General features: G+C 44.6%; 1 protein-coding gene and 1 long non-coding RNA gene across 2 annotated transcripts; one reads left to right on the top strand and one right to left on the bottom strand.

The window, feature by feature from the left end:
* Positions 1-1656: 1656 nt before the first annotated feature.
* On the bottom strand, positions 1657-23172 carry Mansc1 (MANSC domain containing 1). The gene is made up of 4 exons (XM_048432417.3): positions 22814-23172; positions 14693-15009; positions 9943-10083; positions 1657-3244 (listed from the first exon to the last, which is right to left on the bottom strand). The coding sequence occupies exons 2-4, from the start codon at positions 14913-14915 to the stop codon at positions 2352-2354; spliced, it is 1257 nt and encodes a 418-aa protein (XP_048288374.2). The 5' UTR covers positions 14916-15009; positions 22814-23172; the 3' UTR covers positions 1657-2351.
* LOC146895330 (uncharacterized) lies at positions 21739-22142 on the top strand. Its single transcript, XR_015001048.2, has 2 exons — positions 21739-21817; positions 21955-22142. It is a non-coding gene; the product is annotated as an uncharacterized LOC146895330 (long non-coding RNA).
* Positions 23173-25749: the final 2577 nt, after the last annotated feature.

Raw genomic sequence — 25749 nt, 5'->3', positions numbered from 1 at the left:
TAAACCAGCTACTGCCCTCTAGTGGTTGCTATAAAGTTTGCGTATGAAGTCCAAAGTTTAGTGTCTGCATGCATGCCTCAGTGTGTGTGTGTGTGTGTGTTTTGTGTATTTTGTGTGTGCATGTAGGTACCTGCAGAGATCAGAGGGGATGGGTGTTCCATCACCTGGACCTGGAGTTCCAAATGGTTGTGAGCTGCCACGCAAGTACTGGCAACTGAACCCCAGGCCTCTTAACTGTTGAGTCATCTCTCCAGCCTCCTGAAGTCCATTTTTATCTTTAAAAACCATGTTTAGGGACTGGGAAATATAGCTCAGTCAGGAAAGTGGTGCTGTGCAAGTCTGAGGACCTAAGTTCAGGTCCCAGCAGCCACTTAAAAAGCAGGGTGCGATGGTGCGTGTCTGTAGTCCTAGCACTGGGGAGCTGAGACAGGAGGATTTCCGGAGCTCATCTCCCAGTCAGTCTCACCAGATGGTAAACTCCATATTCAGTGAGACCTTGATTTTAAAAATAATAAAGTGGAGAATGCTGGAGGAAAATAGCCTGTATTAGTCCATCTTGGTTGTCAACTTGACATACCAGGAAAGACCAAAGCTCAGCTGAACATCCTCCATCATTTTGGTCTCTCAACATGTCTAATTGATGTAGGAGGGCCCAGGCCACTGTGGGCAGTTCACCCCTAGACAGAGGGCTGGGCTGTATAAGAAAGGGAGCAGGCCAGTAAGAAGGGTTCCTCCATGGCTTTGCTGCTGTCTGTTTTCCCTCACTGATGATGTCCATTCAGAAGTGTAAGCCAGATAAACTCTTTGCTAAGTTGCTTTGCTCGTGGTATTTACCACAGGAACAGGATCAAACTCGATGACTGCCCAGCTCTGGCCTCTGAATCTCACATACATGTACATGTGCACACACAAATGTGTCCAAACCAGTCTTTATCCAAATGGGTCAACCATTCTTTTGTCAATAAGCATACTGCAGCTCAGATGTGAAGCATCCAGCTGACCCAGATGGCCTTCTACACTTAGTTACCCTACGCCCATTTGTCTGGAAAACCCTCCTCCTTATAAGCATTTCCCAGAAATTTCAGAACTTAACCAACAAAAAGTATAGCATATTAATCAAAATGCTATATAGTGCTTTTAATATTATCCCCAGTAAACCTGTAATTGACTGCTGCTCCAGTTTAGATAGTCATAAATAATATCAGTAATTTTTAAACTTGGTACAATCTTAGAAAACGTTAACACTTTAGAAGTAAGGCTGAATCCCAAATGGGCTGGCTTGGCTATGCATTAGAATTTACTAGCTAAGCGTGGGGTACATTCTTGTAATCCCAGAACTTGGAACGTGGAGGCAGGAGGATCAGGAATTCAAGATCATCCCTGGCTCCGTAGAGAGTTTGAGGCTAGACTAGGCTCCACGAAACATTGTCTTAAACAAATAAATAACAAAAACAACATCATTGTCTCCATGGTGGATTAATAGTCTGCTAAAATTCTCCCAAAGGAACCCCTTTGGTCATTGACGAGAACAGAGAGGCCGTCATTTTTTTTAACATGGAACACATATTTTCATCATTCCATCGTTTTGCTGGTGGAAAGGAGCTGAAAGCCATCCAGCTGGCCATGCCGCTTAGAACAATACTGAGTAACAAGAGATTTATTCAAATATTTAATTGGAGGGAAATACATCTGGAATGAGTTTTATTGGAATTCATATAAAAAAAGAAAAGAGAATCCATTAAAACAAGTATCAAACAGTCGCTATTATCTGGGATGAGAAATAGCAATGAATTGCAACTCAGAGATGGCCTAGACTTATGCTCAGATACCGGTCTCTAGCTTGTACTCAAGTACACTTACTATTTCAGCTAGGAATTATTTTCAGCTACTATTTTACAGACACTCGGCCACTCAGATAACTTATCTTTTTTTTTTTTTTTAAATCCTTTCTCTTCTTCTGAAAAACAAAAACCAAAAAGGCAAACAAGCAAATAGAAAGTGCTTGGACTGGGATGTAGCTCAGGAGGAGACAAGAAGGGCCTAGCATGCAGAAGGCCCTGAATCTGACCTCCAGTGCTGCAAAAGAATTTAAAATTTTTTTAATTAAAAATCCAGACACAGTAGTGAAAACCTGCAACCCCTGAACTGGGGGAGGGGGCAGAGGCAGGAAGAGCAGGAGTTCAAGACCAGTCTGAGCTACCTGAGCCTGTCTCAAACAGGAAAAGTGAAAGAGGAAAAGCAGCAGAGACATCCTTCTAGATATAGCTCCTACTGAGATGAGCTGGGCAGAAGCAACACAGGTGCATTTGGCAACGAGTTGTTACATGAACTAAGAGATGCCCAATTTATCTTTAAATGTCAACATAGATCCCATTGATCAAGTAGTCAAGTCTTGAATACCTTTTCCTACGGAGGGATTCGGCCAGCATCCTACCCAAGAGGACGAGGCCTATTACCAGGAACAGAACACCAAAGAGGAGCGTCCCAATGAGAAGCCACTTCTCAAAGGAAAGGCCATGCTGACTCTTTGAAACCTTGCTCAGTGGTGAACTGCCTACACTGACCTTCCCATTCTCCCTGGAAGCAGTCTCGCTTGGAACGGGGGACCCTGAGGTTGACCGAGGAAGGACCGCAGAGCTTTTCCCATGCCCCATATCTGGGGTTAGCACGGAGCCTCCTCGAAAGGGCGCTGTTTCTACGATGCCTTTTGAGTCTGTACGGACCTGAAAGACGGCACTCAGGGTTGCCTGGTGCGTGACCGCTTGTGTAACACTTGTTGACATGGGGGCTGCAGGGGGCTTCCCAGTCACGGTGGTTAGAGGTAGAGCTGTGGTGGCCTCTGTCTGCTGTAAAGTCACGGGTGTCACTGACGCGCTGGCCACGAGAAGCGCAGGCTCCAGAGTGGCAGAGACGTTATGGATAGAAGCAACAGTCAGGGTTGCATTTGTAGGGAGCAGGTGAGCCATGTTTCGTTTCGAGGAAAGCTGTAAACTCGGAGAATGGCTTCTTTCTTTATAAACAGGGAGATGGGTACTCGTTTCGTCGATCTTGATGAGGTTCTGTGAGTGAGCGGAGGAGGTGGACTCCTGAGAAGATACGTCTCTCCAAAACAGGCCAGTGGGCTCCGGGTAACCCGTGGGAGGATGGGCCCGGGGAGAGACTGCTGGTGAGGTATGGTCAAGTAAGGGAGATTCTTCTTGTGTTAACTTTTGGAGTGGGGAAGTAACCCTGGTCAATGGAAAATCTGAAGGTATAAAGAAAATGAAAAGGAGAGTTAAAATGTCCATGGTAAGATACACACACACACACATACACACACACACACACACACACACATGTTTGGGCTACAGTGATGGCTCAGTGGCTAAGAGCCCTGGCTGCTCTTCCAGAGGTCCTGAGTTCAGTTCTCAGCAACCACACATGACGGTTCACAGGCATCTTTAACAAGAACTGGTACCTTCTTCTGGCATGCAGACATACAGACATACACACAGGCAGAACACTGTATATATAATAAATAAATAAATCTTTAAAAATACAAATGTTTACCATGTCCCCACAAATGGTTGATACTTGATGCCTGTGCTGGTTCATTGTTTTTGTTGTTATTGTTTTGCCAACTTACAGAAACCAGAGTCACGCGGGAAGAGGGAACCTCAAGGGGAAAATGTCTCTGTCAGATTGGCCTGGAGGCTAGGCTGCCAAGGCATTGTCTTGGTTAATGACTGATGTGGGCAGGTCTGGCCCACTGTGCCATCCCTGGGCTGGTGGTCCTAGCTCGTGCGTGGAAGCAGGCTGAGCCAACCGTGGACAGCAAGCCAGTAAGCAGCTTCCTCCATGATCTGTGCATCAGCTCCTGCTTTGGCTTCCCTCAATGCTAACAGTGATGAGGATGGGTGAGCTGAATCGGCCCTTTCCTCCCAAACTGCTTTTGGTCAATGTTTTATCACAGCACTAGAAAGCAAATTAATACTGACTGACAACTTCTTTCTGTATCTCTCTCTCTCTCTCTCTCTCTCTCTCTGTCTCTCTCTCTACTTGTGCATGCAAGCTGGAAATGAACACAGGGTCATCCTGTACCCATCAAGCAGGCACTGTACCACTGAGCTACACCCCAGCCCCAGGTACTGGATATTTCTCGTCAAAGCATGTATAAAATAGAAAGCACCAATTATAAAATATCACAACAGTGTCTTTCGACATCATGGCGTGGCTTATTTCTAGCTTAGTGGAACCAAAGAGAAGAGAAAAGCGGGGTGCATCAGGCTGACCGAGGAATAAGTAGGAGCAGCAATGAGGCTGAGAGAAGAACCATGTAGAGGTTTGGGAAGCTAAAGACGGCTGAGGGCAGAGGCAGGGGAGGGAGGAGCCAGGGTGGCCTGAGCAGGGTGGGGGCTGGCAGGGAAAAAGCCGATGGAAGACAAGCATTCCTGCAGACATGCCAACTGCCCATGACAGCTAATCATGGGGACAGACGTTTCAGCCTGGACATGGGACAAGAGTAATAGAAGCTTGGAAAAATGAGGCATCGGGGAGGCAGAATCCTAGTGACAGGCCTTTAACAGTGATGAGGGTTTGCCTGAAAGGGGGAGACTTGGAGGGTCTAGACTCTTTGGAGAACACTGAACCAAAGAAATAGCGCAACGAGGATACCATTTTCCAAATAAAGTCAGGGGTGTCATCAGAAGAGGGAGCCTATCCTGCAGACTTGATTCAGACTTGGGATTATAGAGCAAATGCCTTAGATTGTGAGTAATGATGTTTGAAATCATAGTGCCCCCTACTGGATGGGCAGAGTAGGGCTGTTCGTACCAACTCCTAAGGTGGGTATTTGACTGCCAGAGACCGCTCAGGGTTTTGCTCTGAGCCATGCAGCTTTTTATCACAGTTCAAACTGGAAAAGCTTGTTAAGGCAATCAAGGGCAGCAAGGGATAATTCGAATCGCTCAGTATTAACTCTGCTTCTTGGCTGTTCGGATAGTATTAGAACTGCAGTCGGGCCTGGAAAGGTAGCTTGGTTGATAAGACTCAACCTCCAGTTTCCCACGAACTGGGCACAAGGAAGCACACCTGTAATCCCAGCACCCTGGAGGTGAAGGAAGAGGATCAGATGTCCAAGGCCGTTCTCTGCATGCTCCTCAAAGCGGTCAGCTCCACCAGGGGGTGCATGAGACCTTGTCTCAAACGCTAAAGAGAGCCAGGGCAGAGGAAACCCAGGAGGCCGCAGTCTCCTTTCTCCCTTTGGCCTTCATGGCCCCCCATATCTGTCTCCAGAGTAGACCTGCCATCTCCCCTACCAGATCCAGAAACAACTGAAGAGGGCTGACAGCCTGGGAGTGCTCACAAACCCTCACACTTTCTCATGGTTCTTTACTACTTATTTAATTTTTAAAAATTATATTTCAAATATTTATTTATGGGGTGGGGGAAGTGGCTCACATGCTCCAGCATGCCTGTGGAGGTCAGAGGACAACTGAGTCTGTTCTCTTCTTCTATCATGTGGGTCCCGGGGAATAAACTCAGGTCATCATGTCTGGCATCAAATACCTTTACCCACTGAGCCATCTTACTGGCCTCTTTTTTTTTCTTTCTTTTTTATTTTCTTTCTTCCTTTCCTTCCTTCCTTCCTTCCCCCCTCTCTCTCTCTCTCTTTCTCTCTCTCTCTCTCTCTCTTCTTTTTTTATTTATTTATTTTTGAGATCGTCTCATGCAGCTCAGGTTCTCCTTGAATCTGATACATAGTCAAGGCTCATCCTGACCTCCTGATGCCCCTGCCTCCACCCTGCTGGAATTACAGGCATGTATCACCCCACTAAACTACATGAGTCTTTAAAGCCGCCATTTGATTCATGTAGGGTTTAACAAGAATAGCTGATCCCGCCTGCCCCCTACCCTTCTGTGGTTTGCAAACTGGGAATGAAGTTTACATTTTTAAATGGCTGGAAATAACCAAAAGAATTTTTGATATGTGAAAACCACACACTATTTGGATTTTCGTGTTCTCCAACCTGTCCAGAATGTCCATGTATTTATATAATCCCTGCGGCAGCGTGTACACCATGAGGTCAATGGTATACATTGATACCATTGTATCAATAGATACGACTGGTTGCATATGGCCAGAGTACCTCAAACATAGGCCTCCAAGATCTAAATACTGTTTGACACTAGACAGAAAAGTTGACCAACATGACCAACACATGTTCTAGGCTACTGTACTCTACTCTAAAATAGAAGTTGGAGCTGGATGTGGTGGTGATGCCCATAACACTTTACCTCCAACTCCCCCTCCCCACTAATCTGGGTGCATGAGTTGCCCATTTTCTTCAACAGCACAAGCATCTCTCTTTCTCTCTCTCTCTCTCTCTCTCTCTCTCTCTCTCTCTCTCTCTCTCTAAGTTTCATCCTTTTTTGATATATATTACTACAGATGACATCATCACATTCATAGCATCACTATCTGTATCGTTAGGCATTTAATAAAACGATGACCCAGGGACTGGGAGTGAAGCTTAGAGCATGCATGAGGCCCCAAGGTGAGTCCTCAAGTCCACACATAAAACAAACAAAACACACCTCAGCATGTTTTGTTTGAAAGTTGAAAAAAAAAAAGTCAGTTAGATGACTCAACTGGGCTGCCAAACCTGAAAATCTTGAGTTCAGCCAGTCCCCTGCACCTACGTGGCAGGAGAGAGCCAAGTCTCACAAGTTACTCTGACCTCCATGCTACCAAGATGGTGAACACAGCTACACACACACACACACACACACACACACACACACACTAAATAAATGACTAAATAAACATTGTATTAAAAACTTTAAATAATCTTTTAAAGTAAAAGGAGAGCAAGGGAGAGAGATAAAAACAAGCAAACAAACCAAGACTATTGAGTTAACTGACCTGCAGTCTGTGTGGCATTAGAAGTCAGATATGTCCATTGGCAAGAAAGGCCAAAGCAGTTGTTTGCTTTCTCAAGTGTGTGCGCTCAGCTATAACGAAAGCCAGCCCTAGTCCCACTTGATAAGATGCATGTGTTGGCAAGGAGCCTGGAACCACACAGAATCCTCCACACCTGTTCCTCTCACCTCGCCCACTGCTGTTTGCACTGGGCAGCGGTTCCTTTTGTGGACACAAGTCGCAGGAGCTGGGAAACAGCCCTGGGCCGTCCCCTCCTCTTAGGGTTTCGTTTCTCAAGGGATTTCACTGAGTTAAAGAATGAGGAACTTTCTTGGAAACCAGCTAAGCACACAGATTTCCAATTTATTGGGTTTCTGAATCCACCCGTTCTTATAGTGCTTGGTAGAAAAGACATACTGCTAAACTATGAAAGGCAGGTTGATGCTAAGCTGCAGCATTTTTGTAGACCGAGCAGAGTCCGCTGCCATCGTTCAAAGTGTCAGTCTGTAAATATTAGCCAGCTGGTTACAGGAAATAAAAGTCTCTTCAGAAACAAACCACCAAACAGATATTTACACTTCAGTTCAGTTCAAACAGGGTAATTTATGATCAATGGAATAACTCAGCACATAAACACGGGTGTATTTATAAATAGAATTAAAAACATAACTTGTGTACATCCTGTAGGAATAAACAGTCCTCTGCATGTGTCCGGGATCTGGTGTCACTGCCAGGAACCGTCCTTCCACCTGCTCTGTGCTCATGATGCCCCCTGGTGGCTACCACCAGAACAGCTTGATTCCAGTTCCTCCTCGGTGTACTCACCCTTAAAAGGTTCCTACATAGGCTCATTTCCCTTTCCTCTTGTCTCCATTGGCCAGCATCTTTATCTTGGACTTCTTCTTTTACACATTATAAAAGCAATAATTCTACAGAAGTATTATGGAAATTGGAAGACTTAATCTTCAATTGTAACTTATGTTACCACCGCAGATCATTGAAACAAACTGTGCTTTTTACTACAGTTTAAGGAAATGTTGGATTTCCCTGGTTCTAGAACAAAATTCAGGCAACTCCCCACTCAGAAAACACGGCAGTTAACACCTAAGTGCCCCAAGAAGTTCATTCCTCAAAGCACCCTAACTTAAGAGGCAAGAGAAAACCCTTCATTCTGCTCTACCTCCAGACTCTAAAACTGCTCTCTTCAAAAATCCTAGTTCACAAATGGCGGCCCCAACCAACTTGATGTTCAATTCAAAACTAGGACTTAGCCTTGTTATGTTCATATCCCTGAGCACCAGCAAGTCCTACCAACCTTACCTCTCTCCACCTCCTTTACCATTTCTCTGGATCATCTTCTGCCTACATCTTACTTCCCATCAATGACTCTTTCCATCCCCCCAATCCTGTGGCCTCAAGGAAGTTCCCCAAAGAGTTGCCAGTGATCTTTGTGAAGACTCCTTAAAGACACCACAGTCCCAGCACTCTGGAGACAGAGGTAGACAGACCTCTGTGAGTTCAAAACAAGGCTAGTCTACATAGCAAGTTTCAGGCCAACCAACACTAAATTGGAAGGAAGCCCTGTCTTACAAAAAAACAAAAAACAAAACCAAAAGCAGATAGTGGAGAGATGGCTCAGCGGTTAAGAGCACTGGTGGTTCTTCCAGAGGACCTGGGTTCAATTCCCAACACCCACAAGGCAGCTTACAACTGCTGGTAACTCTACCTCCAGGGGATCTGATACCCTCACACAGACATACATGCAGGCAGAATACTAATGCACATAAAATAAAAATAAATAAATCACTAAAAAACACAAAAGCAAAAGCAAAACAAATTATTTGGGCAAACAAGATATCTCAGAGGGAGGAGGAACTTACTGCATAAGTCTGACAACCTGAGACCTGAGGAAGATATGGAGAATGCACACATGGGTGGAAAGAGAATACTAAGTCTACAAGGCCTCTCTCTGACCTCCACGCATGCCATGTCATGCACGTGCGCGCGCGCACGCGCACACACACACACACACTAATAGTAACTTTTAAAAAAGACACCATGGAACATGCCTACTTAGAAACTTTTCACAGCTCCCCCTTACACACCTAGAATGAAACCTGCCTCCTCTGAGTGACAAAGGCAGGTGATCTGTCTCCCCGCCCCTCCCCTCCACACATTCTATACAGCTTACTCTGCCTCCAGGGATTCGGAATGAACAATTGGTCCTCATTCCAAATCCATTCTGCCTAAGGATTATTATCATCCTGGAAGGCCTTCCCTATCCTCTCATAACTGGCCGCTAGCTTTTCAGCTCTCAATCTGGGGGTTACCTCCTCACTGATCACCTAACTTACGGGTTCCCTTGCTGACCGTTCTGTCGGGAAATCTCAACTCTGCATGGCACTGTGACTCCTTTACATTCTTCTCAAGCATGCATTATGGCTGTTATCTCTAGCCCAATAGTCACTTTCAGAAATAAGAACTGTGGGCTTCATGCTCAGCACTTCACCTCTAGAGAATAAAAAGTGTGCTGATGCATAGGAAATGCTAAACAACATTTGGTATTTGTTTAATAAATGAAAAGTAAAGGGACTGGAGAGATGGCTCTGTGGTTAAGAGCACTGGCTGTTTTTCCAGAGATCCTGAGTTCAATTCCCAGCAGCCACATGGTGGCTCACAACCATCTGTAATGAGATCTGGTGCCCTCTTCTATAAATCTTTTTAAAAAAATGAAAAAATAGAATATTAACAATCAACAGTTCTCTCATAGGTTATCCTGGGCTATAGGAGACTTTGGGTTTTTTTTTTCTTTAAAAGAAAATGTTTCATCACAGGCCTGTATACTTTTAATAACATGAAGATAAAACAAACAAAATACTGCCAGATGCTATTATGGGAAAATGTATTTTTGTTTAATTAATTTCAAATCATCAAATATTTATGAACTCTTTTGGTTCTTAGGCTCTTTCAGGAAATCTTCCACAGAAACCGAAGCTTTAAATAATTCAGTCACGAAAGAAAGAAAACAGCGCCTTCGTTACCTCTGACGAGCCTGTAGCTCCTAAGTCCCTTTGCTGGCTTCAGTGGACAGGCTTCCTCATCGGGGCAGAAGAACAGGTAGCAGTTGGGCTGCCCGGCTGTCTTCCGGGTGTCGAAGATCATCAGGTTACACGCTTTGTCCCCTGCAATGAGAGACTTGAAGAATGATTTCAAAATAGAACGTTCTAGCGTAGGACAAGCTGGAGGAACTTTACTCACTCCAGAGCGCACCGTTCGATTTTCTGACCCCTCAGACCATTTCCTTCTTCTTAGGCTAGTGATATAAAGCAACTTCAAAAGACATTAATTTGGTTTATAAACCCGCATTAATCGTGGAAAAAACCTTTTTTCCATTTAAAAATTTACTATTATCTATTTTCTGTGTATGTGTGTCTTGCCCGCACATATGTCTGTGTGCCGTGGGCATGCAGTGCTTGCAGGAGCCGGAAGCGAGCATCAGATCTTCTAGAACCAGAGTCAAAGATGGTTGTGAGCACTAACCAGCTGGATGTTGGGATCCAAACCTAGACTGTTCGGAAGAGCAGCCAGTGCTCGGAACCACCGAGCCATCTCTTTATCTCCCCACACCAGTTTCTTTTAGCAGCACATTTCGTTCTCTAGAGACAAATCTTCCATTTGTTAAAACAGCTTTTAGGGGCTCGAGTGATGGTTTGCATCCCAGCGCCTACACGACACTCACAGCCATCTGCAGCTCCAGTTCTAGGGGAGCTGAGGTCCTCTTCCGGCCTCTCAGATACCAAGCACACATGATAAGCAAACATATATATGTAGGCAAAACACACATGCACATAAAATAAAAATAAATCTGAAAAAGCCCCATGGTTTAGCTAGGTGTGGTGGTACGGGCCTATAGTGTCAGCACTCAGGAGGGAGAGGCTGCAGAAGCAGGAGTTCAAGGCCATCCTCCTGCAGCTACAGAGCGAGTTTGAGGAGTTTGAGGCCAGTCTACAAAAGATCCTATCTCAAAATACCAAGCCCTGTAGGTAGGGAAAAAGAGTTAGCCCTCGCCAGGTTTCTACTGCTTCTTCTTCCGTCGCTCACTCGACCCGACGCAGCCCTGCTTTTCCTTCTCCAACAATGTGATGCCTGCCGTAGGATCTTGTGGATGCTAGGATTAAAACCTGGACCATTTGGAAGTGATAGGAACAGTCAACTTGATAGGCTTGAGATGCACCTAGCAGTTAAGGAAGCGTACTCCTGGGTGTGTGCTAAGCCTGTTTTCAGGAAGGAGTAACTTAGCCAGGAAGACCAGCCTTGGACTGGGGTGCATTGTCCCCTAGACTGGGAACCTGGATAAGGAAGAATAAAAGGGAGGGGAGGGAGAATGCTAACTGGGCAGGCGGCACAGGGCTGTAATCTTAGCACTTTGGAAGCCAAGGCAGGAGGGTCAGGAGTTCATGGCTACACAATGAGTTTGAGGCTAGCCTGAGCTACATGATACCCTGCCCCAAACAAAAGATGGGCATAGCTGGACATCCTGTAATCCCAGTACTCAGGAGGCAGAGGCAGGAGGATCATCCCAAGCTCAAGGGTAGTCTAGTTTATACAGTGAAACACTGTTTGAAACGAAACCAACAAAACAATTTATGTGAAATATAAATATTATCTGTGAGGATTGAATGCTGGATGTGTGGGTGTTTCCTGACAACAGAAAACCAGGCATTTGTCATCGATTTCAAGAACCGAGGCTTTCATACCTTATTTTACAGTGAAAGTGTTCATACAGATTTGCCACCATGGATCTTAGTTCGCAGATTTTGTTGTTGTTGTTTTACGTTTATTTATTTATTATTTATTTGTTTTTATTTATCTACTTATTTTACACGACTGTAGCCTCCTCCCACTCCCCTCCCAGTCCCTCTTCCCCATCCCCTCTCTGTTCCCACCCACCAATCCCCTCCTCTTCCATCTCCATCCAGGAAAGGGCAGGTCTCCTGCATCAATAAAACCCAGCATATCAAGTTGCAGTAAGACTAAGCACCTCCCCATCTACTAAGGCTGGGCAAGGTGATTCAATACGAGGAGTAGGGTCTCAAAACCAGTAAAAGAGTCAGAGACAGCCCCTGTTCAGACTGTTAGGAGTCCCCCAGGAGGACCAAGCTACACAATTGTAACATATACACAGGCTCCCTAGTTGTTGGTTCAGTCTCCAGTGAGCCCAAGTTAGCTGATGGTGTGAGCTTTCCCGTGGTGTCCTTTCCCGCTCGTTTATCCAGCAGTTAAAGTAAAAACTACAGTTCTAATGTAAGTTATCCAAATAATTTGATGAAAGTCACAATCTGTAGGAAAATGAACATCAGCATGAAGTACACAACATTCTGCCTGTGATTTGGAGTCTTTCAGGACTTCATCCAAGAGCCCATTACTGTGACAAAGTAGCTGATGTAAGCAACCGGAGGGAGGAAAGTCTGTTAGAGCCCTCGGTGCCAGAGGCATCCGTCTAGGCACATCCAGGGCGGTACGGAAGCCATGATTCTCTGAGGGCTGGGATTTCAGGTATGCATCACCATGCCCACCTATGTCAGATCAAGGCTTATCTCAGTGTTTGTAAGACCAGTGCTTTAACTCCCGAGCTACTGAAGCTTCTACATCAACATTTATATGTTTTTCAAAGGTAGGAACTGAAGTTAAATCACCACGGTTTCTATAAACCACAGCACCAGAAAACACACTTCTCAATCTGAGGTCATCGAAGGGCTGCTTCCTTCCCACACCATCTCTTGCAAACCTCTGCCAATCACTGGATATCCCACAATTCAGTTCGACCCAGTTTTACTCTAACCAGCTGGGGTTAGCACCAGACCCCTTAGGCTTAAGGGTTCTTTCCTGTAAGCCTGCTGTCCTCTCGGAAGTCAGTGGCAAGTGTCAGGGCTCAGGTTACCTAACCCTGTGACTTGACTACAAATTCAGAGGCTGCCACAACCCTGCCCCTCTCATCTGATAATGCGCTGGTCTGACCCATGGGACTCAAAAGAATAGTTATATTTACATTACGTTGTAAGACTAAGGCCAAATTTTTTTTTTTGCATATGTGCTGGCTGTCAAACCCACAGCCTTCCCCATATAAAATATAAAGGATACAAATGAACAGTTGGATGAAGGGGTACATAAGGAAAGATCTAGAAGGGTCATGAATACAGAAGCTTCAGCCTTCATGGAGTTGAGGGGTGCTCTCTTCCTACCACATAAACATATTCACCCACCTACCTGGATGCTCTCCAAAATCCATCCTTTAGGGACCTCCATGACAGCTCCATTGTATAGGCATAATCACTTTAAGTCACTGACCTTTGGTTCAGAGTACCCCTCCCTGGAGACCAGGGCACAGGTCTGAATGTCCCAAGCTTTTGACCAGAGTTTGCTCTTTCTAATGACCAGTGACATCTAGAACAGTCTATGGGTCTGTTAAAGTGGCCTCAGCTAGCATGAGTGAGTTATAGTTAAAAGACACTTACAATCACGAGACTTATAACTTATAGTTATAAGTGTAAAAGGCACTTACAATCACGAGACTTGCTCCTGTCACTCAGTACAGCTCAAAGGTTTAGGAGCTCTGTGCCTTATGTCATCCCAGCTACTCAGAAGGCTGAGGCAGAAGATTCACAAGTGCAAGGCCTGGCTGGACTACAGAATGGGTTTAAGGGCAGCCTGAGAATTTACAAAACAAAGAGAGGGGGCTGGAGAGATGACTTGTGGTTGAGATCGCTTGCTCTTTTTACAGAGGATCCAGATTTGGTGCCCAGCACCCAAATGGAGTTCACCTGTAACAGTTTCAGAGGGTCTGACACCCTCTTCTGGCCTCTCCCGGAACTGCACACACATAGTGCACATACATGCACACATTCAGGCAAACAGACATATGCATAAGATAAAAACAAAGTTTTAAGTAGAAAGAGGACTGAGGAAAAGAGCTGAGTGGGAGAGCACTTACCTAGGGTACATGCTCATGAGGCTGTGGGTTTTGACCTTAGTTACAGTACCATCAAAAAATAAGGACCTGAGACAAAGACTCCATATACATCCTTATGCCACGGCATCACAGAAAAAGAAGTTGAAGGGCAGACACCGGTTTTAGCATCTCACCCAGCTCTATTTCATGCTCCTTGATGGTGAGGTCTTCCCATCTTATGAGCTGACTCTAGCACTTAGCAAGGTGTGGCATACCCAACAAAGTTAACATTGTTTCATGTAGAGAATGCAGACAGGGTCATGAGCAAAACGGAATCACTGCTAGCTCTAAACACACACTTCTCTTTTCAGCTTGCCAGTTTGAAACCTGAAATGTTTGGTTTAAACCTATGAGCCTATGTTTTCTTCCACATAAATGTATCAGATTGACTCCCTTCCAGACCAGCAAGATGGCTCATTTGGAGAAGAGGTTGCTGTGTAAGTCTGATGACCTGAGTTTCATCCCTGAACCCGTCTAAGGGTTATATGGACACACTTGTCAGCAACTACAATACAGCTCTGGGGAGGGATGGTGGAATGTAGTTAGGGACAATTCCCCAGTGAATCTGTCTTTCCGCTCCACTGAGAATTTCTGGTGCAAACTAACCAGCCACACCCTCCAACTATCTTGTACAAAAACACACAGGCCACAGTTCACAAACACACAGGCTACAGCTCACAAAACACACAGGCCGCAGCTCACAAAACACACAGCCACAGCTCACAAAACACACAGGCCACAGCTCACAAAACACACAGGCTACAGCAGGCTGAGTTACTTACCCGCTATGTTTTGTGTTGAACAGCAGACGCTGATGCAGTCTTCCTGGGTTACTGTACGGATGGGCTCATTGCCTCTGATTCCTTTTAAAAGAGAAGACTGGATGTCAATGACAACATCCTCTAGACTCTCGGTGAGGCACTTCTGACCAGCAGACAGCCTTGGTGTCAGGAAGCAAATGACCACCAAAGTATAAGCCAAGCCCTGTTTCTCCCGGAAGAGCATTCTGAATGCTTGTTAATCTTGGTCTCTCTTCAGAGGTCGAGGATGACTCTTCTGGTCTCAGTTTACTTCAGGAAAATTGTACAGGTTACTCTTTCTGTAGAAAAACAACAAAAATAGAAATATATCAATGACCCTTGCAGAGGGGCTGAAGCAGAAGGATGACCATGAGTTCAAGACCCACTCGGGCTCTATGTAGTGTGAGTTATAGGGCAGCTTGGGCTACAGTGTGAGAAGGCTCAGTGGGTAATAGCATTTGCCAAATCCTATTATGAGGACAGGGGTTTGGATCTTAGTATCCGTGTTCAGTGGCTCCCAAGCTGCCTGTAACTCCAACTCTAAGGATCCAACACCCTCTTTTGACCTCTGCATAGGCACTGGCACAGAGACAGACAGACAGACACAAACATACACACATAACAAACAAAGCATATCTTTGAATAATAATAATACTATAAAACAAAAAAGAATAAAAAACAAATAATAATAATAATAAATAAAAGCTGAAAGTACCTATGAAGAAGTTTAAATGGAAGTCTGCCTGTGAGTTTGAGAAGCCTTCATCTTCTGGTCCCTTACCAACAGGAGGAAAAAGGTCACAAAACTGCCAGTGCTGAAGCAAGGCTGAGAGCTCAACACACTGCTTTTCTTGGTGACAGCACTTAGCCTTTAAAGACATCTGCTGGAGCAGACATTGACTATGCTAAGAGACTCAAACACACATTCCCCTCTTGAGTCCTTGTACCAGCCTGGGAGAAAGTTGCTTCTCTAAATGCCAAATGAGAGGAAGAAAGTCTCATGATTGAATTCTAGGAACTGGTCAGTTAGAATGAAGAACAGTCTGGCTCCAATAAGAGAAAGGCTATGGAGCACTTGAATGGGGTTTGTGGGCCCAGGTGCTTGTGTGCCCACTTGGGAAAGTAGCTGAGACCATGCCTGCAGCTCAGCTGCCCGCTCCTGGGCAGGTGGTAGGATCAGGACTGCTAGAATGCACTGGCAGGAGAGCGTGGCGGATTCCTGCCGCCATACACAGAGATGTTTCCAGGTCATGCAATGTTCTGCATGTCCTTTCTAACTATTACTCAGATAAAAAAGGTTTATGTGCTGCATACTCATTCTCAGAGTTAAAGTGCTGAGCACGGCTCCTACCTGGTGGTCCTAGAGCTGGCAGTAATGGTACCTCCACCATTTTGAAAGTGGAGCGAGGCAGAGCCAACATCCAGAGCCACTGTAACCAAGTTGCTTACCATTTTAAAAGCTCCTCAAGACTGAAAAGAATTTCAGATACGCAATAGGACAGATTCGGACATAAAAGACCTCTAAATGAGTCACAGTGTTGGATAAATGTATGTAGGTTTGGGAGAGAGAAGAAAAAGACTATAGACAGTTACAAAAAGAAGTAAATGGTTTTTTTTTAAAAAAAAAAAGTTAAAGTGTTTAAAGATACAGAGTACAGACAGTCATAGATTAAAAGGAGTAAACAAAGAATAAGCTTCATAAAGATGGAAAATTCACAGAGAGTCTGGATTATGTATATTATTGTGTTTTCTTTGATTTTTTTGGTGTGAAGGAGCTAAGTACAGAGAGACATTTCATTATATGGGCTGCTAAGCTAAACCAGCATGTATATTAGAAAGGTATCTTGACTTCAGAATTTGGGTCTAAGGATATGCTGCGTTGGAAACAAGGTTCTTCTTTTGTTTCCACAGAAGATGAGAACCTGTGGATTGCTTCCAGACTAATATAGTTTGATTCACCAACCCCCCCCAAAGGTCACTGTGAATACATTCCCAAAAATACTTCACCCAATAAACAGCAGGAGGAAGTTTGGACAAAGCTATGTCCATATTCCCAAATATTGTCTATAAATATTTGTTTACATTTAAAGGGGGATATGCTATAGAGATTTGCATTGGTATAAATCTTGGTTTATTGATAAAAATTTAAGGTCAATTTTGTTTTACTGTGTATATGTATTTCTGATCTTTATTAAGGTATTGTGTTTGTGCAACTCATTTAGAAATGTAATATATAATTAAGAAATATAGGTTAATAGATAATCATCTATAATAATCATATATTATTATAATCATGGCTTATAGTCATGTTAGATTTTCTAGATGTACAGGATATATTTCAGGTGACAGGCATTCTTCAAACCTTTCAAAGACTACAGAATATGGCATTTAAAATGTTTAAGAATTTAGGACTTTCATGAAAGTGAGACACATCTGTTCCTGGCAGCACCAAGTTACTTCAAGAGGAAGATGGGCACCAAAGAGGCTCCTCATGGAGTTGGTTGGCCATTTGGTCAAGAAACTGCTCTTGCCTGAACTGCTTCATGAACTGGACATGCAGGACCCTCAGAGAAATGACTGCTGAACTTGCCTAAAGGTGAGACAATCCTTTGGGGTTCCCGCTTCATGAAAAAGTCAGCCAGACATTCTGCAGGATACAGAAGAAAGTGACTGACAAACTGCCAATATAGGCAGAACTGTCTTTGAAATTTCCTGCTTCATGGAAAAGTCTGCCAGATACTATGGGGGCTGTAGGCTGAAGAGGGACACCCCAATGACACAGAAGAACTTTGGGTGACTGTCCAGGTAGTAAGATGTCTCTGTCAATTATAGAGTTTTGGAAGTTGCTAACAATGCACTTCCTATTGTCCTTGGTTATGATAAAAGATAAAGTAGATATAAATATTGTAACTGTAATTCTTGCTTGATATACATTTTGTTATATGTAATTTTACTATGTTATAGTTAAAACCTTCCTTTTTATTTAAACAGAAAAGGGGAAGTGATGTGGGATTTCCCTCTGTATGCTGTGAATATCATTGGTCAATAAAGGAACTGCTTTGGGCCTATAGCAGAGCTATTGGGGGGAAGAGCTAGGTGGGGGAAACTAGACTGAATGCTGGGAAAAAGAAAGGTGGAGTCAGAGAGAAGCCATGTAGCCCCACCAGAGATGGACAATGGAACTTTAGCCAGTAAGCCACAGCCATGTGACAATACACAGATTAATAGAGATGGGTTAGTTTAGTTTAGGATATGAGTTAGCCAGAAATATGCTTAGGCTAATGGCCAAACAGTATTGCAAATAATATGGTTTCTGTGTAATTATTTCGGGGCTGAGCAGTCGGGAAACAAACAAGCAGCCTTATTGCAACAATAAATGGAGAAATAAACCCTTAACCTTTCACAACAATAAGCTCAAAATGGATCCCAGCCAAAAGTGTAAATCACAAATCCATATGATTCCAGGCAATAGCAGAGGAGAAAAGTCTTCATGTTCTTTGATTAATTAAATGTGTGTGGTTTTAGATACAACAGCAAAAATAAAATTCCTAAAAAAAAAACCGTTTTTTTTTTTACATTTTTTTTTTATTTTATGTGTATGAGTATTTAGCCTTAATGTATGTATGTGAACCACATGCATACCTGGTGCCCACGATGTCAGAGAAAAGCATAGACACTCTCTGAAACCGGAGTTATAGATGTTTGTGAACCACCATGAGGGTGCTGGAACTGAACCCAGGCCCTCTGTAAGAACAGCGAGTACTCTGAAGCACTGAGCCATGTCTCCTGTTCTGATGTGATTTTAATTAAAACCAAAAAGTGCTCTTCTACAAAAGCCGCTGTTCTTCTTTTGTGGGGGCAGGGGCAGGAGGGGAGACAGTACCTGTGCCTGGAGGGGTTCAGGATCTTCCTCAATGACTCGTCCATCTTCATTTGAGGCACAGGCTTTTAATCAAACTCAGAGCTTGCTGACACTGCTAGTCTCCCTAGCCAGCCTGCTCCAGGATCCTGCCTCTGCCTTTCAAAGGCTGCCCAGCCCACCTAGCACTTGTGAGGGTTGGGGATCCAAACTCCAGTCCTCACGTTTGCCCGGCAGCTGCTTTACCCACAGAGCCTTCTGCTAAAGACCTGACTTCCAAATATGCCAAGGACTCTTAACAATAAGGGAAAAACTAAAAAGTGAGCCAGGCATGGCGGTAGGTACCCTTAACTTCAACACCCAGGTGGCAGAGGCAAGCAGATATCTGGGAGTGTGAGGACAGCCTAATTTATACATTGAGCTCCAGGCCAGCCAGGACTGCATAGTGGGACCCTGTCCAAAGGAAAACAAAAACAAAATCCTAGAAAAAAAAAAAAAGGACACAAAACCAAAACCAAAAAAAAAAAACCCCTCAAAAATGGAAAAAATATCTGAGTAGATGTCACACACACACACACACACACACACACACACACACACGTGATGACAAATAAGCATCCTAAAATGCTCAATACTGTATCATCAAGGAACTGTAATTTCAGTCAACACTGAGACACCACTACACACCTATTAGATATGGAAAAGAAAACCTCCAGGAAACAGGCAGCACTAAATGCTGACTGGGATGTGGGCCATAGGAACTCCTATTCTTTGCTGGAAAAAATGCGGAATGGTAGAGCCTCTCTGAAAGAAATGCGGTGGTGCCTTTCAAAACTTAAAGGTCATCTCACCATAGAATTCCGCAACTGTCCTACATGCATTTATCCAAATGCATTAAAACCTGTGTCTAGGAGCTGGAGGGATGGCTTAGCTACTAAGAACAGATACTGCCTTTCTGGAGGTGCCAAAATCCAGCTCCAAGAGGATCTGATACCCTCTTCTGATCTTTTCAGGCACTATAGGCTCATGCACAAACCAGTATGCACACACGTACACACACCCATACACATATACATATAATTGCAATTAAAAGCTTTGAAAAGTTTGCTTCTAAACAAAAAAAAAATCTTCATAGGGATGTTTATAGCAGCATTTCTCATAATTTCTCAGAGCTAGGAACAATTACGATGTTATTCCACAGGCAAATGGATAAATAAGACACAATCATATATGTAAATGTTATTCAGCAATAAAAGGGAATGGATTATCAAGCAACAGAAAGATAGGAAAAATTTTCAGTTGTATACTGCTAAGTGAAAAGACTTGACTCTGACTTTGACTCAGAATATATCCTAATAGTCTGGAAAAACCAAAAATACCAGAGCTGGGGCTGGAGAGATGGCTTTGAGGTTAAGTACACGGGCTTCTCTTCTAGAGGACCCAGGTTCTAGTACCAGCATATGCAGGGTAGTTTTCAACTATCTGTAACTCAAGGTCCAGGGGCTTTGGTGCCCTCTTCTGGCTTCCTTAGGGAGTGTACACAGGAGGGGCACAGACACACATTCAGGCAAAACACCCATACACATAAAAAGATAATTTTATTCTTTCTTTCTCTAATACATACATATATTTGAGACAGGGTCTCTCTGCATAGCCCTGGCTGTCTTAGAACTCAAAATGCAGACCAGACTGATCTCAAACTCACAGAGATCTGCCCATCTCTGTCTTTCAAGTCCTGAAATTAAAGGTATGTCCCACCATACCTGGTAAAAAAGAAGAACTTAGAACCCTAAAAATAAATCAGAGCTTACTAAAAGGGAAAGAGGATGGAGGACAGAGGCTTCTTACAACTGCGAAATGATTTTGTATGAACTGTAATGGGCACGTCATTGTATATCTACTAAGACCCATAGAACTGTAAAACACTTCACGTGAACCCTATGTGAATAATGAACTTCAGTCAGTTCACCAACAAAAGTTAGCATACAAAGCCAGTCTATGATAGTAGAACACAAGTGTGCTGTTTCCCTTGTTATTATGTCCAGCTTCTGTGTACAGAAAAATGGAAACATGTAACATTTCCCCATGCCAGTCTCTTTGTACTTTATACAGATTGTGCCCTCAAATCCAGTGTAGCTCAGCATGATAATTCACACCTGAAATCTCAGCACTTGGGAAGATGAGACAGGCTTCAGGGGAGCCTGAGATACGTAGTGAACTCCAGGCCAGTTTGGAATACAGTGAGACTTTTCCTCAACAAACACACACACACGAGAGAGAGAGAGAGAGAGAGAGAGAGAGAGAGAGAGAGAGAGAGAGAGAGAGAGAGAAACTATCCTAACGAGGCAGAGCACATTTTTAGTCCCACCACCTGTTAAAACAACAAATACAACAACCGTATTCTGTGCATGCTTCTCCATTAGCGGTAAAATTAATGAGTGGTGTATCAAATAACTGCCCCAGTGCTGAGTGTAATCTTCTGAGATGTCTGTAAGGAGTAACACCCGTGGAAAGTTGCCGTGCTCTCCAGGGGTCCACCACAGCTACTGCTAACACTGCTGTGGCGTTTGCCCCCCTTCTCCTGGATGGGAAAGCTGCTTTTCAGAGAGAGGCTAGGGAAGTAACGCATTTCCCCAAAGTTCACAGACTTCCTGGATTCTCTCCATGGAGCCTGGAAAGGGGGGGAAGGAGGGGAGGAGTCGGAGAGTCTGAGATAGTCTGTCCTCGAGTGCTTGCACAGAAACCTGAACTGTGCAAGGAGACCGAGCAGGGGCTGTGCTCTCGGGGTGCAGGAAGTAACATCCCTAGAGATGGCTCAGTGGGTAAGGGCACTTGCTGCCAAGTCTAATGACACAAGCTCGATCCCTGGGACTCTCACGGTAGGAGAGAACTAAATTCCACAGGTTGTCTTCTGACCTACACTGTGCACCAGGGTATAAACACATGTTCATGTGCACACTCACAAATAGATGTGATTATTTTTTTTTAATCTTAAAAACAAAGATATTGGCATTGTGGCTCGTACCTTTAACTACGGCACTGGGTGTTGCAGAATGTTTGTTTACACTGTAAAGATGTGTCTCTGCCTAAGTGCCTTTGGATTGGTTTAATACAGAGCTAAATGGCCAATTGCTGGGCAGGAAAGGCTAGGCAGGAGAGAATAGGCAGAGAGAAGTTGAGAGGAGGAATCTAGGTGCATGATTTCACCAGCGGACTCAAGCAAGTCGGATTTGCTGTGCAAAGAAGAGGTAACTGAGCCACGTGGCAGAATGTAGATTAAGAAACATATATGGGTTAATTAAGTTATAAGAGCTAGTTGGGAGAAAGCCTAAGCTAAGATCAAGTTTTCATAATTAATAATAAGTCTCTGGGCCATTATTTGCAGGCTGGCGGTCCAAAGACAGTCCAGCAAGAAAGCTTGCTATAACTCAGGAAGCAGAGGAAGAGATCTTGCGAGTTTGAGGCCAACCTGCTCCACATAATGAGTTCCAGACCAGTCACGGCTACACAGTGAAAATGTAATTAATTAAATTTTTAAAAAAAGTTTTATTAAATATATCCAGCAACTGGTTACTTAGGTCTTCTGGCTTTCTTTTTCTTTCCTTTTTCTTTTTTGGTCCCCAATTAAGGATTACGTATCAGCACAGTCCTAGGGCAGGAACCCAGAGTCCTGAGCTACTCAGCAGTCCATAAGCTATCTAATCAGTTATTATTTGGGGTTTAATCCTGCTCAAAAGGGGGACAGACACAGATGGAAGAGAGAAACTCCAGTCTTCTACAGCCACTTGAATTTAACTTGTATGGAGCTATTTCAGTTGTTGGGAATCATTTACAGCATGCTATCAAGAAGTCAATAATTGTCCCCCCTCCCTCTCACACACACACACACACACACACATACACACGCACACCCCTTTACAGAGTATCACACATCAGGTTGAAAAAGGAAAACATGGGAACTTTCCCCTTTGAACAAACCGCATGCTGCTTCCTGAGCGCTTTGGCCTCCCTCTGCAGACAACTTGGAGCTTGTGCCATTTATAGCAGGTGCTTTCAAGCTCTCCTGGCCATCTGCTTTGGGTATTGCAGCGACACACTCTCCAGATTCCCCTTTTGCCCTAGCCTGATCCCTGGGATCGCTTTGGTGTGGCTGCCTAAGCAGAACCGGGGAAAGGAACGGAGTTGCCCTCGGCAGGAGTCGACTCTATCCGAGGTCAGCCAAGGGAGGGAAGAGACGCCTTTACCTTGTGGTCCCCGTGGCGCTTAAAGACGGCTAGGTCGCCTTTTCAAAGGACCGGCGAGGCGCGCAAGGGTCTGGAAAGGATCGCAGAGGATGCTCCGCAGCTCCCGCACGGGCCCCGCAGATTTTGTCGTGATCAAGTTCCTGCTTCCGTCGCAGCGACTGAAAGTTTGCACGGGGGAAGGGCGCGTCCCTGCCCTGCAACCCGGAGCTGCTTCCCAGGAACATCCAGCCTGACCGCCCCAGTCAGGACGCGCGAGAGCCCAGGCTCCAGGTCCCCAGCTCCCGGCGTAGCCACCGCACCCAGCACAGGGCGAGCCTCTAAAGGGAGAAGTACGGACCCTCCGGGTCACTAAGGGTCTGCAGCTGTGCTACCAGGCCCTGAAAAACAAACTCACGGGTGCTAATTGGGTCATACACCCAGGTGTACTCCGCCCCACGCCAGGGTCGCAATCTTTTTGTCCCTCGCTTCTCAAGCAACCAATGTAAGCGGCAGTCGCCGTTTGTATTCAAATGGTGTCTTGAAGGTCTGGCTGGCTTGGAATTCTTTGTGTTGGCAAGCATGACCTTGAACTCCTGATCCTCTTACCTCTGTTTCCCAAGTGCAGGTGTTACAAGGGGTACCACCACCACAGCTGGTTCAAGAACACCTTCTTGGTTAAAGTTCAGAGTGCTTCCAATTTGGGCAAAATTAGAAGAATCCTATTTCCATAATTGGAGAACAGAGGCGGCGGCGGTGGTGGTGGTGGGGCTCTGTCACAGCTGGCAGCTCCCCAGCTAACTCTGTCAGGCAACCCTAAGGGAAAGCATTTGGCTTTGGGGGAATTTACTGGTTTGTTGTTGTGGTAGTGTGTTGTTTGTTTGTTTTGCTTCTTTGAGACAGGTTCTCCCCAGTCTGGCTTCCGACTCCATATGTAACTGAGGATGAACTTTCAAGTCCTGATCTTTCTCCTCTACCTCCCAGGTGCAATGATCACAGGCGTGCAAGCCCAGCAGTGATTTGTGGGTAATCACTTATGGGTGTGGGTAATAATGATGAAGGCAATGATGTCCTTTGCCGTTGTTAAAATGGCGTCCCTCAACAATTAGCATAGGACTTTGCACGTTAGAGTTGTTAAGTGTGTTGAACCAAAATGTCCTTGCTGCCGAATGAATGGCAAATGACCATAGCGGGTTACAGAAGCTCTCGCCCACTGCTCCCCTTCCCCCTGCTGGCATATAACCCCAGACAAATGAAACCTCACTAAAACACTGGTGCAACTGGGTCTAACTTCCAGCAATGTCTCTCCTTTGGCTGGTGTGAAAGTTTTCATACTGCGGTAGGAGATAATTATTCTAGCCCAGCTTTAACCAGTCGCTGCAGGAGGTGTACGTCAACAGAGAAAGCTTGTGAACAATGGTCCATTGTGTGACGCCAGCTCGGGGTAGGTAGAGGGTGACCTACTTTCCGGCTCTTGTAATGTTGCCACTGCTTGGTACCAAAGAGTTGCCAAGGAAAACTAGACTCCGGAGTGGATTAACTACTGCACCTGAATATGTTTCCTGCTGCGACAAGATTCCATGTATGCATATCCATCCGTGTAGATGATATGGTTGGGGAATGAGGGAAACGGAGCAGTTCTCCATTGTTAGAAATTTCAGGTTGCAGGGGGTCTCCACACCTGCCCGTACCCCCAAACTCACCCTCGGTTGCATAGCCGGAAATTCAAGGGGCCATGTTTCAAATGACAGAGAAATGTCTACTTTAGTGTTCTGCTACAGTGCACTTGTTGGGCGTCTCAGTTACAGCAGTGAACAAGGTCACTGATAGAAATAATGACAGGTGGATCTCTGTGAGTTTGAGGACAGCTTGCTTTACAGACTGAGTTCCGGGCAAAAAAAAGATTCAGTTTTATGTATATGAATGTTTGCCTGAATGTGTGTGTAATATATATATATATATATATGTATATATATATATATATATATATATGCCATGTGTGAACATGCCCAGTACCCTGGAAAGACAGAAAAGTATTGATTCCCCCTGGAACTGGAATTACAGTGGTTATGAGCCACCTTCTAGGTGCTGGAAGCCAGACCTGGGTCCTCTGTAAGAATAGCAAGTGCACTTAACTACCGAATAATCTCTCCATCACATAGGACATTAAGAAGTATATATCTCGGTGGTAGAGCACTTTCTCAGCATGTACAAGGTCCTACTTTCAATTCACAGAACAGTAAAACCTACAAAATAAACATTTCACAATTTTGTTGATACGAAACAGATGTTTAAAAAGAAACCAAATCCATCGCTATGTCATTGCACAGTGAGGTTTTGTTCTGCTTTTGAGGTGTGGTCTTGTTATGAAGTCCAGTCTAGTCTTGAACTCCAGACCTTCCCTCCTTGGCTCCTGAGTGCTGGGATAATGTTACTGGAATGATGAGAAAATGAAGGTAGGACAGACACACAGACATATGTACAGAAGATCTGGGATCCAGTGGGATGAACTTGCTCTGATGGAAGACACTAACCAGGATAGCAGCAACCCCCCCCCCCCCCAAGCAAACGCTCCGGTTGAGGGTTGAGGAGGCCCGTCTGTGATTTACAGCTGAATAAGGGGGAAGAATTTGTAAATCTTGGTAGAAAGACTCTGTAGGGAGCAGCCCCAGGTTGCAAATATCCTGGAGGAGGAAGTTATGGTTGATAGATGGTTCCTACAGACGCGGCATCCGAACTTGAACCGAAGAAAGCCTTTGCCAGCCCGCTGAGGCTCACCTGGGAAGGCTTTGCTACGCCCTGGGTCTGGCACCTGGAGAAATTTTTGATCCTCTTTCCTGAGAATGAGAACTCCCATCTATGTTGAGGCACCTTTTTTTTTTTTAAGTGTTTTATTAGGAAAATAACTGTTATGTTCCCCAGGAGGAAATCAAAGAATAAGACACGGGGTCTGACTTCAA

This window comes from Myodes glareolus, chromosome 3 (genome assembly GCF_982192425.1).
Source record: "Myodes glareolus chromosome 3, mMyoGla1.1, whole genome shotgun sequence".
Lineage (NCBI taxonomy): Eukaryota > Metazoa > Chordata > Mammalia > Rodentia > Cricetidae > Myodes > Myodes glareolus.
Note: the sequence above shows the minus strand (reverse complement) of the source record. Positions and strands in the feature narration are given on the sequence as shown.